Here is a 15,591-nt window from a genome sequence, read left to right as displayed (position 1 = left end):
CCGAGAAGAAGGGAGGCGGGAGACCAAAGCCGGGGGGGGGGGAAGCCGGCCCGGGAAGGGGGCGCTTTCGCCAGACTCCACGCACCTGTTTCTCCGCGCGCGGCCCCCCCCCCCCACCGGGGGTCTGCAAAACCGTCCCCGGGGCCCCCGGATCGGGCCCTCCACCGGCCTGGCCGCCCCGCGGGAGGGTCTCCGTCGCGGGCTCCGCGCCGCCAGAACTCCCCCTCCGAGCCCGTCGGGGGATTTTCCGCGCCTGCCGCCCCGGCCCGAGGGGCTCCGCCGAGCAACCGACGCAAATCCCCCGGCTGCGAGGTGGAGGCTTAAGGGGGAAGGGGACTTTGCAGGGCTTTCTGCTTCCCTCTTGGGCAGGATTAGCCGGCCGCGCTGGCCAGAGGGCCAGAGGGCGCCCGGCCTCCCCTTCCCACCCGCTTTCGGCCCAGCGTCCCCCCCCCTCGGAAGTTCCCGACGTGGTTTTGGAAAGCCTCCCTTTCGGCGCCGAAGGGCGCCTTCCGTCCCGGAGGGCCCTTCCCGTTTCGCCGGGGGCCCGCCCTGCCCTCCTGCCGCCCCGACGCCCTCCTCTCCCGCCGCCCTGCCCGGCAGAGAGCGGCTCCGAGGGGGCCTCCAGGGCCCGCCTTGGCCCAGGCACCGCGCCCTTCCCGCCCGCCCGCCCGACGGCCGGCCGGCCGGCGCGTTACCCACTTGTTGATCCCGCCGGCTTGCTCATCCTGCGCTCCCCCGGGACGGGTGTCGCCGCCGCCGCCGCCGCCGCCCGGAGCCCGGGAGGGAGTCCTCGCCCGGCCCCCGGCCCCGTCGAGTCAGGGTCCCGGCCGCCCGCCGAAGCCCCGCATCCTGCCGCCCCGCCGCCCGCTCCCAAGTCACTGGCGCAGTTTCTTCGGGGGGGGGGGGTCGTCGCGGCGGGGACCTCCTCCGCAGGCGCGAAGAAGAAGTCGCTCTCCCCTCCTCGCTGTTTGCCGAGGTGGCGGCGGCGGGGGGGGGAGGACTAGCCGCCCCCCGACGGAGCCCGACGGAGCCCGGATTTGCGAGTCAGAAGCCCGGCGGAGCGGCTCAGTGCGCCGGGGCGGAGATCAGAGGCTGGAAAATACTGGGGGGGGGGGGAGCCGTCGGAGGAGGACGGGGCTGCCCCCCGGAAAGTGAATGGCACCGGCCGGAGAAAAAGAAAGAGAGGGGGGGCGGTGGGGGGGGCGGTTTCCCGAAGTTCATCCCACTGGCTGACTTTGTGCTTTGAGCCCGCAGCCCGCAGCGCCTATAAGATCCCCCGGGAGCGCTGACGGGCAGCCGGCGGGGGGGGGGAGGGGGCTCTCCTGGCGCCTCTCGCCTCCCCCCCCCACTTCGTGGCGGTGCGTGACGTCACCCGGCGCTGGAAGGGGGGGGCCCCGCCGCTAATGATATTAATGAACCTCCGAGCGGCTTCGAGGCAGGAGTTCGACGGGGCGGTTTCGGAGCCCCCCCCCCACGCCCCTTCCCGGGTGCCTCTTAGGAGTGATGGAGGGGGGGGGGAGGAAGAGTCCTCCCTAGGCGCTAGGAGTCGTCTAGGGAAACGCCCCCGCCCCTCTCCCGTGCCGAAGACGCCCCCGCTTGGCCCGAGGTGACACTTTCTGCCCTCCCGTCGGAGGGACGGGGGTCGCCCCCCACCGCCCTGAACGAGCCACCGACGGGAGGGCAGAAAGTGTCACCTCGGGCCAAGCGGGGGCGTCTTCGGCACGGGAAGGGGGGGAGAGGGGCGGGGGCGTTTCCCTAGACGACTCCTAGCGCCTAGGGAGGACTCCTGGGGGGGGGGGAGAGAGGCCCGGACCCAGCCCCCCAGGCTGCTCTGCCTCGGAAGGAACCCCACGTCCTGGCTGCCGCTGTCCCGGCTCGCATGGTCCGGGCTTCCTCGCCAGATGTAACGGCCAAAGGATGTGAGCCGGGAAGTCCCAGGTTCGAATTCCACCCCAGGCACGACCCCACGAGGATTCCCCGAGGCAGGGGAGAGTGGCTGCAAAGAGGATGGCCGTCGAACATCGGTGAAGTTGCTTTGCACGCTCCGAAACGCTCTGCTGTTGGAAGAACCCACCGAGATGAGATCGAGCAGAACCCTTCTTCGCAATGAATGGATTCAGTGCCTGGAACAGAAAGGCTGGTTTGCCCAAAGGGGATCATCTGGTCCAAACCTCCCCCCAGTCCGGTTGGAGAAAAATTCCACTCAGGAAACGACCCCCCCCCCCCCCAATACTTCTGTAACTTTTTACCGAGCACGGGTTAGTCTGTCACGATCAGATATGTAAAGGAGACAAACACACACCCCTGCTTTAAAGAAGCCACACAAACAGTGGAAATGCCCGAAGAGAGGCACTTGGCGGGGTGGGGCTGTCCTGTTCAAGAGAGAGACCCCGGGAACAGTCAGCTTCTCCAACGGGCCAGGGCAGCAGGCAAACCCCCCCCCCCCCCGTTACTAGTCCATCGGATGTAGGATTTACGTATAAGCTAAACAAGCTATAGCTTAGGGCCCCACTCTCTTGCCCCCCTCAAAAAAAATTTAAAGGAAAAAAAACTGGATGTACGTTTCCAAAATCAACAATTACGTTGATAAAATACACATTTTGTTATGTGCAAATGGCTTTAGATACCTGTTAGGTCCATAAATTGCCATATAGCATATATTCAACCCACAAAAACAGCGACAATCTGTGTTGACAAAGGACAGGTGGACATATAAAGGGCCCCATTACCTTCAATAGCTTAGGGCCTCATCAAACCTAAATCCGGCCCTGTAGCGGGGGATATTTCGGAGTAGAAGCTGTGTTAGCAACCAGGCCCATCCCCTGACTCTCTGCCCCCCCCTTATATTGCCCTACTCCCCGGCCTTTACACCTGTCCAATTGAGGCCACCTCTGGCGCCCAGGAAGGGAAGCGGGTCTTGATCCAAGTGGGGCCAGAGGCTCAGCAAACCTCCTCACCCCAATCGGCCTCCTTCGGGATTGGCTTTATTGAACGCGCTTTATTCATTGAGCGAGGTAAGCCGCCTTTCCTCTTTGAGCCCCAGACGCTTACTCAGTAGCCAACAAACAAACCATAGATGGGAACTAACAATCGATCACAATGAGCAATAAAAACCATTCCAGAAAACCTCATGGAGCAACAGAAGGGTTTGCTCTTTATTTCAGGAACGTCTTCGTTCAAACCCACGCGCGGAGTGAGAAATGCTCGAGGAGGGTCTTTGCATTTTGACTCCCTGATCTGGCTGTTCTGTAGGCGGACCCATCCCACCGAACAATAGGGCCAGCAGCACCAGTTCTCCTTAAGGGCCCTGGCGGTGGCGGGGGGGTCTCAAGTCTCTCCCCGCCCCATCGCAGGCTGCCAGGTACCTCGCCGCAACCTGTCCCCCGTCCTCTCAACCCCCAACGGATCAAAGGGCCCCGTGCAAGAGAGCCATTATCCCAGATCAGGATCCTAAAGAGATTACTAAACGCGAACTTTAAACCCAATCAGAGGCTCTGTCGGTAGAACAAGAGCTTATTAACCTCGCCCAGGGAAGGGGGCTTGGGGGGGGGGGACTTTACCTCTTTCCCACTGGGGGCCTGCGTAGGGGGGGGGAGATGCCGCCGGTCAATCCCATCAGCCGGGGGCGGAGAAGAGCTGTAAAGAGCCCGCAGCGTTGTTTCCCGGGCGTGTCAAGGGGGTGTTTTTGGCCCAGGCGCCGTAGATCGCGCTGCAGATCCGCAGTCAGCACGTTTCATTCAATCGGCGGCGGTTCCCTAACGCCAGAAAGGGGGCGGGGAGAGAGGGAGATCCCTGGGCTCCCAGCCTCTGCGCAGCGCTATGGTGTACTTATTGCCTGGGGATTTGTAACACGCAATCCTTTTACTTGAAGGGGGATTTTTATTTTGGGGGGGTGTCAACTCCATAGATAATTCAGGTTACTGAGAATTCCCGTTTGTCCCAGTGGTGGATTCAGAATCCCAGGCAGGCACCTAATCAGACTGGGAGAAATCTGGAGGAGAGGATTGTGCAGTTGTGTTGTGGGAGAGGCCTTGGACAGGCCATGCTCGGGATGGATGGTGCTCCAGGTGTACAAAAGCTGTGGAATTACAGAAGGTTGACCAGGCCTACAGATCAACCTGGCCTGGGCAGGTAGAAGAACATCGCTGGATTTGAGCACATCCCCGGAGAAAAATATCTGCCTTCTCTGCTATAAACTGGTATTCTCTTGCAGCACCATTCTGAATTCTATGGTTTTATTTCCTTGTGGGAGCAGTTTTCACCAGAGGAAAGGGACCCTAGTTTATTGGCTTTCTGAGCTGTGATGATCAATCAGTTAATACACTGATTTAATTGGCAAACACTAATATGCACTTTCCAGATTTTGCAGTAGGAAAGCATTGTATGAGTAGTTCTGCAGAAAAAAAACATTCTTCGTTTTCCTGCAGGTTGCTGGAGAAAAAATGTATAGAAATGGGCACTTTAAGCTTTTCATGGCCTAGAGGTAAATAACATCACCTGCTAAATAACCTCTATTAAAGGGTAGGACTTTTTTGCCAGATTGTTGACAACATTGTTTTCCCACCACACACACATTTTGTAGCCAGCACCATCTTGGAAGAGGCGTTTCCTGTTGTGTGAGAAGGAACACCTCTTTTAAGATGCTTCTCTTGACCATGGTTTCTTGTAAATAAAGAGCTACCTTTAAAATATTTCTGCTACTCATTTTAGAATGTCAGGTTTTAGTTGACTAATCAAACAGATTGGTTAGTCGACTTCAGGAAGTGCTTTGGATTGCTATTTAAGGGCTGGTCCACAGGCACCCACCCATCACTTAACCAGACATTGCTTAGGCTTTGAGATGACACCTGACCTAGTGAGCCCAGCCCATAAAAAATACATTTTGTTTGGATAATATGAAAGTTTTATCTATAGTGGCCTATCTGGGAAAACCTATGCACAGATGCAAGCCATCATTACAACGATCACAGTTGCAGTGTTATGGATAGTCAAGTGTGACCCAGCCCTTGGTGGTTGGTTGCTGAATGTTAGAACTGTCCCCACTACAAGCTATTGTATTTGGGGTGAGGTTACATGAAAGTTCTGCCTGTGGAATTAGAGCTGTGATGGCCAATTCACACATGCATATTATCTCTTGATGTGGTATGGTTATGAATCTCAGAACAAGGCTTAGATGACTGCAACTTCAACAAACATGTGAAAGGGGCCATCACGGCTGGAGTGCCACAGGAGTGCCCTGCATAATACCCAGTGCTGTTCAGTGGAGCCAGTTTGCCTTCTGTTCATTTGCCAGGAGGGTTGTCAACTGGGCAGAAAAAAACCCCCTGCCCTGGCTTATTTACATCTAACAGCAGACTAGCTGCTTGCAGAATTTTAGTCAGATCCTGCACATGTTTATTTAGAAGTCCCACCCCCTTGGTATTTTCAATGGGTATTTAATCCAAATAAATGTGCATAGGATAGCTGCAGTTGTAAGTGATACAATTAATTAATTAGCTTCATTTGTATCCTGACTTTCTCTCCACTGGGGACCCAAAGTGGCTTTTAACATTCTCCTTTCCTAATATTTTATCCTCATAGCAATCCTAAGAGGTAGGTTAGGCTGAGTGTATGTGATGGGCCCAAGGTCACCCAGCAGGCTTCCCTAACAAAGTAAGAATTCAAACCTGTGTCTTCCAGACCCTAGTCCAACATGCTAACTACTACACCACAGTGGACCTTTTAGGCATGGTCTTGGCCTAGAATACTAACTAGACACAATAAGAGATTTGTGTGTGTGCGCTCACAAAACAGGAGCTGCCATTTCTGAATCCATGTAAGTTTGAACCTAACTAGAATTCCAGACAGGAGACCAGAGTATCCCACATCTGCTGCCCTAACTATAAGCTTAATTAAGAGCTGGGGATTTTAATACGTGATCAAAGCTTTGCTTGATTATCTGCTATTATATTGCTCCAAACCTGCAGATAGAGCCTTTTGCGCACTTTGAACTCAGGGAAGTATGGATGAATTAGATATTTCCCTAAGTGCATGGATGCCACTAAAAATGGCAGCTATGGACCCAGCTATCTCTGTTGGTAATTAGAGATGCCACATACTCCACAGAGAACATGTTCAATAGACAAATGTACCACGTCCAACAGCTGCAATCACCCATGAGCTGAAGGCTTGATCTGTTCTCTTGTTCACTGTCTTGAATGGCTGTCAAACAGCTTTGCAGTGATACTGTAGCTGGGTTACTGGTGTTTTGTTTTGTTTCCTTGCTTTGTGGGGGCTTTTGCATCTGCACAGTAGGTGAGGTGAATCTGCCCCAGGGCCATGGATGGTTGGATCAGGAAATTAAATGATGTGATGGGACAACTAGACCTCTCCTAAGGCTTATGTGTGAAATAACATCAATAACAGAATTAAATGAACACTAAAGGGTAAGATTGTTGTTAAAAACTACAGTATTTATAATAATTGGCTTATTTGCTGACTGTTTATTGATACGATTGGCTGTGTGCAGCAACAATAGGTCTGTGAGGGAGGAGTGCTATACTGTCTGAATATGTGAAAAGTAACTCAACAAAAGGCTTGAACTGTTTGTGAACAGCTGGTGAACCGACCATGAGCCAAATGGATGAGTGCTCCAGCATCCCTGTTGGTAATATACGTGTATGTGAGACGCACCCGGCGTCAAGGCACAGTGGATTTAAGGCAACCCAGCAGGTTTTTCAAGGCAAGAGACATTCAGAGGTGGTTTGCTATTGCCTTCCTCTGCTGGAATGAACAGAACCACCACATCTAATAGTAAACTAGCTGGCCCCAGTGGAGATGGCAAAAACTGCACATAAGGGCCATATCCACACACAAGGCAGGAGTTGCTATGCACTTGGGAGACTTCCCAGGTCTGTAGAAACATATGGTCATATACATGATCCCAGCAAAAGCCCAAATAGGTGATGAGGACTGAGTATGCTCCATAAAGGTTGGAATGTCAAGAGCAGTTGAGAGTCAATTAAAGCATGGCACCAGAGAGAAGAAATTGGCCTGCTGAAAGCTTAGAGACTCCTAGAGGGGGGAGATTTGGGGAACAGGTGGGATTTCCACTTGCTTCTCTCCTCACAGGATTCCCTGCAAATCCTCAGTTTGTCACTATGTTTAACATGTTTAACTGGCTGTCACATCCTGGACACTCTCTACCCTTGGGGAAGAAGGGGTGGAAAAGGGTCACAGCCCTAAATAAGGCAGAAGATCAATTGCAGGGCCAAGGAGAAGGCACCATCAGTCCTGCCAGAGAGAGGGAGGAACAGATAACAGGAAGGCCAACCAGTGCTAGCTTCTCTTGGGTAAAAGCCTCCTCCTCAAGAGAAAGGGTCTGCTCAGGATTAAGAGCAGGGAAGCAGGAATGGGGAGTGGCCAGAAAAAGAGGGATAAAAAGCCTTAGCTGCAGATAAAGGGGGCCTCTGGCTGGAATAGGGTTACCAACCTCCAGGTGGTGGCTGATCTCCCGCTATTACAACTGATCTCCAGGCGCTAGAGGTCAGTTCCCCTGAATAAAATGGCTGCTTTGGCCGCTGGACTCTATGGCTTTGAAGTCCCTCCCCTCTCCAAACCCTGCCCTCCTCAGGCTCCCCCAAAATCTTCAGGTAATTCCCAACCCAGAGCTGGCAACCCTAGGCTGGAAGCTGACAAGGAGCTGTGTCCAGCTAGGCTTGAGGCCTTTGCAGACCAGGGAACACCAAAGGCCTCTTGGATATTTGGAAGGTGACATTCCTAGAGATATCATTGGTAAGGTGCAAAGTAATTAAAGTGCCACTGTTACTCTTCTGGCACTGATTGTCTTTGTGCACTGCCATGGGAAGCAGATGGCATCACCACAGAGGAGTGCGGATTTTTTTTTATCTCCTCAGGGAATTCTTAAATGTGCTCAAATATGATTTTGTAAATTAGCCAAAAGTAAAAGTTGTCTCCCTCAAAACCAGCCTGATGTAGAGTAGATAGGCTCCAGAAGGAACAGAATGTTGAGGGCTGGTTAAAATGTAAGGGGTGTGGGGCGGGGGTGAGTGGGAAAATAAACCTATTTACACTACTGAGAAAATGGAAAATCCCAAAGAGGGGGATTTTTTAGGGATGGTATTTCCAACTGTGCCCCCCCCCCCCCGTGTCTCATGATTCGTAATAGGCCCTAACTCATATTGCATTTAGTTTGGGGAAAAACCCATAACAATACTTTCTGAATTATACATAACAGATTGGCACCATGAAGAGGAAATAGCATATGAAGGCACATTGTATATGAACATTACCATCCCATCGCATTATCATCCCATCCCTTCATGCTGGCTGAGATGTCTGTTCTTTTTTCCTCTAGCTTCCTGGGAGGTAAACCATAAAACAGAATCAGGGAATGGGGAGATGAGACTAGGCTCAATCAGGAACAAGAAAACTCAATGCAGTTTAAAAAGCAGGATTGTGGGTACACAAGAGCATCAGGAAAGGAGCTAACAGAAGGGTCAGGACAGAGAGAAAGAGACACAACAAAGGAGCAGATAAGTCAGCTTTTGATGGATACAGGCTTTTGACTGATTGGCCAGCTAGCCAGCCAGCAGCCTTCTTGTATAGGGACTCCAGGGAGGCAGATTCCCAAAGAGACCAGAATGCAGAAGTCGGTCCCAGGTGAACTGAACTGAGCCAGAAAGGCAAGCCTGATTGCTGACAGTCTCTCTCTAATGTATCTTCAATGAGAGGCAAGCGGATGAATAAGGCCAGAGACCAGCCTACTTGCACTAACAAAAGCTATCAGTCACCAAGCATTCTCCTGGTCTCTTCATTCAGAGCTGAAGCAGTGCAGGCAATTCAGCTGCAGTTCACTTGCAGCAATGAAACGGCCCATTAACCTCATATGCCTTTAGAAAAGAATGTGCCCAACTCTGGCTTGGAGGCCTCCGTTGGTCAGAACATTGGGAGACAAATGGCTTCACAAAGTGATTCTAACAGCACTCTGGATTTACTTGTTAATTCATTTCTTAGAGAAGTTTATGCATTAATCCAATTGCTAGCCTCAGCCAAGATTAACTGAGTCTAATGGCAATGGTCTCATGTTGTTAACTAAAGAAGGGGGCAGCCCTTCTTCTCTTAGGATTGCCACCCCCTTTCTGATGCCCTGGTTCCCATGCTCTTAATATGGCAGAAAAGCAACCTGTGTATCCAACAACACCCCTGCATGTGGGGCATTCTTGCCTCTTCCCAATCTCTGGTTTTTGTGGTGGCTGCCTTTGGATTTGGGATGCATTGGCAAAGACAGTTCAGAAGACACTGGCATTGATGACCTTTTGCAGGACTAAAGGAGCAATTTCAAGCAGGTCTACTCAGACTTCTACTCTGGTCTATTCAATGGGGCTTAACTCCAAGGAGAGTATTCTTAGGATTGCATCTAAACTGCATGCAGAGTTACTGTATTTTTATTGGCTTCATACTAGTCCTCCTCAATTAGGGTTAAGAACATAAGAACATAAGAAAGGCCCTACTGGATCAGACCAAGGCTCATCAAGTCCAGCAGTCTGTTCACACAGTGGCCAACCAGGTGCCTTTAGGAAGCCCACAAACAAGATGAGTGCAGCAGCACCATCCTGCCTGTGTTCCACCACACCCAAAATAATAGGCATGCTCCTCTGATACTAGAGAGAATAGGTATGCAGCATGACTAGTATCCATTCTAACTAATAGCCATGAATACCCCTCTCCTCCATGAATACGTTCACTCCCCTCTTAAAGCCCTCCAAGCTGGCAGCCATCACCACATCCTGGGGCAGGGAGTTCCACAATTTAACTATGCATTGTGTGAAAAAATACTTCCTTTTATCTGTTTTGAATCTCTCACCCTCCAGCTTTAGGAGATGACCCCGTGTTCTAGTATTATGGGAGAGGGAGAAAAACGTCTCCCTGTCTACTCTCTCCAAACCATGCATAATTTTATAGACCTCTATCACGCCTCCCCTCAGCCGCCTTCTTTCCAAGCTAAACAGCCCTAAGCGTCTTGACCGCTCCCCATAGGACAGTTGCTCTAGTCCCCTAATCATTGTGGTTGCTCTTTTCTGCACCTTCTCAAGCTCTGTAATATCCTTTTTTAGGTGGTGTGACCAGAACTGTGGTCTCACCATTGATTTGTACAAGGGCAGTATGATATCAGCAGTTTTATTCTCTATTCCTCGTCTAATTATAGCCAGCATGGAATTTGCCTTTTTTACAGCAGCCGCACACTGGGTTGACATCTTCATTGAGCTATCCACTACCACCCTAAGATCCCTTTCTTGGTCTGTCGCTGCCAGCACAGATCCCATCAGTGTATATGTGAAGTTGGGATTTTTTGTCCCAATATGCATCACTTTACACTTACTCACATTGAATCTCATTTGCCATTTTAATGCCCATTCTTCCAGTATGCAGAGATCCTTCTGGAGCTCTTCACAGTTCGATTTTGTTTTAACCACCCTAAATAATTTGGTGTCATCACTGTTGAACTTCACTGTTGAACCCCAACTCCAGGTCATTGATGAACAGGTTGAAAAGCACCGGTCCCAACACAGATCCCTGAGGCACCCCACTGTTCACATCCCGCCATTGTGAGAACTGACCATTGATTCCTACTCTCTGCTTCCTATTTTTCAGCCAGCTCCCAATCCATAAGAGGACTTGTCCTCTTATCCCGTGACTATGAAGTTTGCTTAGCAGTCTTTGGTGGGGGACTTTGTCAAAAGCTTTTTGGAAATCCAAATACACAATATCCACAGGCTCATTCCTGTCCACATGCTTATTGACGCTTTCAAAAAACTCTAATAGGTTAGTGAGACAGGACCTACCCTTACAGAAGCCATGTTGGGTTTTTCCCAGCAGACCTTGCCCTTCTATAGGATTGACAATTCTATCTTTAATAATGCTTTCCACTAATTTACCCGGAACAGACGTTAAACTAACTGGCCTGTAATTTCCTGGGTCCCCCCTGGAACCTTTTTTATAAATGGGTGTTACATTGGCCATTCTCCAGTCCTCTGGTACAGAAGCTGATCGAAGGGACATATTACATATCTTTGTTAGAAGTTCAGCAATTTCCCATTTGAGTTCTTGAAGAACTCTAGGATGAATACCGTCTGGTCCCTGTGACTTGTTAGTTTGCAGTTTGTCTAGAGTGGACTTCCTGCCTTGTTACCACTATTTCCCGCAGTTCCTCATTTTCCCCTCTCCAAAATCTCTGTTCAGGAGAAGGAATCTGCCCTGTATCTTCAACAGTGAAGACAGATGAGAAGAATTCATTTAGTTTTTCAGCCATCGCTTTATCCTCCCTTAGAGTTCCTTTACTCCCACTGTCATCCAATGGTCCAACCGCTTCCCTAGCTGGTTTCCTATTCCTAATATACTTAAAGAATTCTTATTGTTTGTTTTGATGTATTTAGCAATATGCCCCTCAAAATCTTTTTTTGCATCTCTAATCATCTGCTTGCATTTCCTTTGTGCAAGTTTGTCTTTGCTTCTGTTCGCCTCCTTTGGGCAAACCTTCCAGTCTCTGAAGGAAGACTTTTTTTTCTCTAATTGCTTCCTTCACCTTACCTGTTAGCCATGGTGGTGACCTCTTGGACTTATTACTACCTTTCCTGACCTGCGGTATACAAGCTAGCTGAACCTCTAGTAATGTGGACTTGAGTAACTCCCAAGCCTTTTCAAGAGATTTAACCCTCCTAACTGTTCCTTTCAACTTCCTCTTTACCAGTTTTCTCATTTTAGAGAAGTTCCCTCTTTTAAAGTCAAAGGTAATTGTGTGAGATTTCCGTCAGTTTCCCACTTACATATAAATTAAATTTGATGCCATTGTGATCACTATTGCCAACTGGCTCAACTACATCCACATCCCGCACTAAATCACTGGCAGCACCACAGAGTATTAAATCCAGGATCACCTCCCCTCTGGTTGGGTCTATGACCAACTGTTCGAGGGCACAGTCATTTAGGATGTCTAAAATTTTTATCTCTTTGGCTTGACCGGAGCATACATTTATCCAATCAATATGAGGGAAGTTGAAGTCTCCCATTATTACTACTTCATTACCTTTACATGCTTCCCTAATTTCATTCTCCATCTCAAGATCACCCTGAGCCATTCTATCGGTCAGGGGGCCGATAGAACCATTGTGTTACCATTGTGCTTGCCTGTTTGTGTATGTTTTTTGTCTTTTCTATAAAGCAACAGTGAGCCAGCATGGTATATCGGTTAAGAGCAGAGGACTAGTCTCAAGAACCAGGTTTGATTCTCCACTCCTCCACATGAATCCTGCTGGGTGACCTTGGGCCAGTCACAGTTCAGAACTCTCTCAGCCCACGTTGAGGCAGGCAATGGCAAACCACCACCTCCAAATGTCTCTTGCCTTGGAAACCCCATGGTATGGGTGTCAAACATATGGCCTGGGAGCTGGATCCGGCCCCTTAGGAGCTCTTATACAGCCCATGAGCCAGCCCAAGCAGCCACCCACCATTCCCAAGGTGTTAGCCCAATTGGCAGATGTGTCTTGGCTGTTATTTCTCTTTTTAAGTGTTATAAGACTCAGACTGTAATTCTTTGTTTGTAAGAATATTTTAGTCCATGTTTCTAGTTTTATCTGGCTAAGGGCCGTAACTAAACAACCTGAATCATTCCCAAGGTATCAATTATCAAAGACTGTTAAATAAAAGAGAATAGTGTAAGAGTGTTATTGTTTTAAGCATATTTGTATTTTAAGTAAAAAAAAATAAAGTTAAAAATAATATAATTAGTTGGCTTGGTCTGTGTCTTCTATAAAGTTTGTTTCTCCGGTACCTGGCATTAAATTTTATGGTACACATGGCCTGGCCTGACCAAGTGCCATTAATGTCATATCCAGCCCTCCTAACAGTTTGACAACCCTGCCCTACAGGGTCACCACAAGTCAGCTGTGATGACGGCACTTTCCACCACCACATAAAGCAACAACTTTTCCCCAATAAAATTTAAGGTATTAAACATGTGGGCAACTTTTTCCCCACCACTTACTTCCATATTAGGAAGAGTGTCTCTTGCTTAATTTCTTTGTGTCAGGCTGTTGTTAAAGCAGACAAACAGGGCCGATATAAAGTGGGCAACCCCTAATTGTGTATTATCCCTACTTTTAAAATTGTTACATTTCAGTTGGAAGCATACCCTTCTTTTGTGGTTCAGGGAAGTAAAAACAATTTTAAAAGGATAAAATATGGAATAACATAATGAAATATACCTTGTTCTCAGCATCCTGTTTAAAATCAATTCTCATATCACAAAGATGAGCCTTGACTGCTAGGGATATCTCAAGCTGCCTTGATGCCTTTGGGTGAATTATTTTTGCTCTATCTTGTACGGAGTGGTCCGTATAGAATGCCTGGCACCTGCAGGATAATCAGTGTTAAGGATCCTTAAGGTGATAAGGTGTTTTTTGACAAGCCTTCTGTAGAAGAAGCAACTTTGAAGCACAGTGTAAATATGCTGATCTAAAGCGCTCAGGTTTGGTATAGAGAAGCAAACTTTGTTGTCCTATACTTTTCAAAGGATATCTATTTTGGCCATGGTAAAGTCACATCTTGTTTGGCCCAGAACTTGCTGAACATGGTGAGAAGACAATAGATGTGAACCAGTAAGTTAGAATAAAATGGTAACCCCTCCATCACTGGGAAGAAATACATAGCCAATGAGAACACACATTTTTGGTCCCTCAAAGATGCATGAATTTATTGTTTCAAAGATCATTTTGATCATGAGTGTAATAGTCACTTGGTCTGCTAGTCAATGCTGTATCAAATGTCCTTTACATGCATTGCTATTTTACAATGACATTAAGATACACAATAAATAATATGTGTTATGGCAGGATGATTTGTGAAGTTAGCCTTGAAGGTGTATTACATTCTGAGACTGTAGGATCTCCAGGAATTGAATAACACACTGCTAAAATGGGCTTCAAAATAAGACTTATGTGATTTCTGTGATTAAAAATTCTGATTAACTCACTCCAATGATAATAGTTTCAATGTACTTACAAAGGGGATTCATATATATTTACTGGATTCTTGTGGAAGGTTTATAATATGAGCACTTCTAAGCATAGTGCACATGGTCCAGAATTTCAGAGGGCACTGGTATGTCTTCTGTGTATTTTGGAAATGTTCTGTGTTGTGAAGGGGCAGTTTTATTAAATAGGGTTTTGCTCTCTGAGCATGGTAAGTAATCTACATTGTATGTGCAGCACATTCTCCAAGAGAGAGGATAGCCTTTGCAGATGTGGAGTACCATATATATTGTGCAACCTCACACACACAACAGGGCATTCTGCCCTTCCTCTAAGGAGTTAAGGATGTTGTGCATAGTTCTCCTCCCCCTCTCATCCTCACTGAGTGGTTCAGGCTAAGCAATAGTGACTGACCCAAAGTACACCTAGAGAGCCTTCATGGGAGAGTGAGGATCTGAACTCAGAGCTGTCTGGTTGTAACTGCACTTCCAACCATTATAGTACACTGCCTTTATATTGGTGATAGTTATGAAGGACACAGACATAACCATATGATACATTCAGGGTGAGAAAATAAAGTATACAACTTTTTTGTTTTATGTGGTGTCTGTGAATGAGAAGAGCATACGGGAATTTGGACTATAGTTTGTGATAAAAGGGCAATAAATAGTAATTCCATGTATTGCTGTTATTAAAACATTTGTAACAATTCATAGTCGGTACAATTAGATGCTCAAATAGTGCTAGCATAAATTGATGTGGTTACATGCACACACAATTATTAGTGGTTCTTCTAATGTATTAGAATTACTAATTTATTAGTAAATTCCTTTTAACAGGCCATTACTGCAATAACATGGACAGAGCATAAAACCCCTTCGTGCCTGTTAATCAAATGCAGGGAGTCAGAAGAGGGGTTGTTGTTGTCATAAACACCTTTGGTTCCAGGTATAATGGTTTGTTTGAGAAGGACTGTAATCATGCATGCAAACAACATTTTGAAAGCAAATGCACCTAAGAGATTAGTGTACAATCCCACAGCACTAGTATTTAACCACTTTCCCAGCATCAAGAACATTTGTTTAAATATTGTTGACACTGTGCATATAAGGCCATTGATGGTAAGTGGTTCAAACTAGTGAATACTTCTTAAAGACCTCCTGGGGTTTTGGTCTGTATGAGATTGAAGTATCCAATCACCTCATGGATAAACAACAGGTCCTTGCCTTTCAGTTCATTGCGTATGAGAAAGTGACTCAGAAATATGTTCAACAGTGGGTAACCAAGGTGCATACTCCACGCTAGAAGGGGAAAATGAGCTGGGCCAACATATTCAACACCAAGGACTATAATATATCAGAAGCTTAAGCACCACAGCTGATTTTGTTTATATGTAATTACCACGAGGCGCACACATAATGCCAGATTCAATTCTTTCCTAACCCCTCCCAACAAGCTGCTTTATTTGCTTCGGAATAAGCAAAGTTGACAGGATTAAAAAAAAATAGCATTCTATGAATCAAACTATGGAAGTTAAGGGGCTTTCCCACACCTTAATCAGCGA

The 15,591-nt window shown here is 47.9% G+C and overlaps 1 protein-coding gene across 1 annotated transcript in view; it reads right to left on the bottom strand.

Annotated features, from left to right (window-relative positions):
- Window positions 1-15,591, bottom strand: part of NR2E1 (nuclear receptor subfamily 2 group E member 1) — a 56,557-nt gene that overhangs the window by 30,034 nt on the left and 10,932 nt on the right. Inside the window, exons 2-3 of the mRNA XM_056856199.1 lie at window positions 1,848-2,057; window positions 700-890 (exon numbers count right to left, since the gene is read on the bottom strand). Of these exons, the coding sequence (XP_056712177.1) occupies window positions 700-890; window positions 1,848-2,057 (401 nt within the window). The remainder of the gene's footprint in view (window positions 1-699; window positions 891-1,847; window positions 2,058-15,591) is intronic.

The sequence above is a fragment of the Euleptes europaea genome, chromosome 10 (assembly GCF_029931775.1).
Source record: "Euleptes europaea isolate rEulEur1 chromosome 10, rEulEur1.hap1, whole genome shotgun sequence".
Taxonomy (NCBI): Eukaryota; Metazoa; Chordata; class Lepidosauria; order Squamata; family Sphaerodactylidae; genus Euleptes; species Euleptes europaea.
The sequence above is the reverse complement of the archived record's forward strand: the minus strand, read 5'-3'. Positions and strand labels throughout refer to the sequence as shown.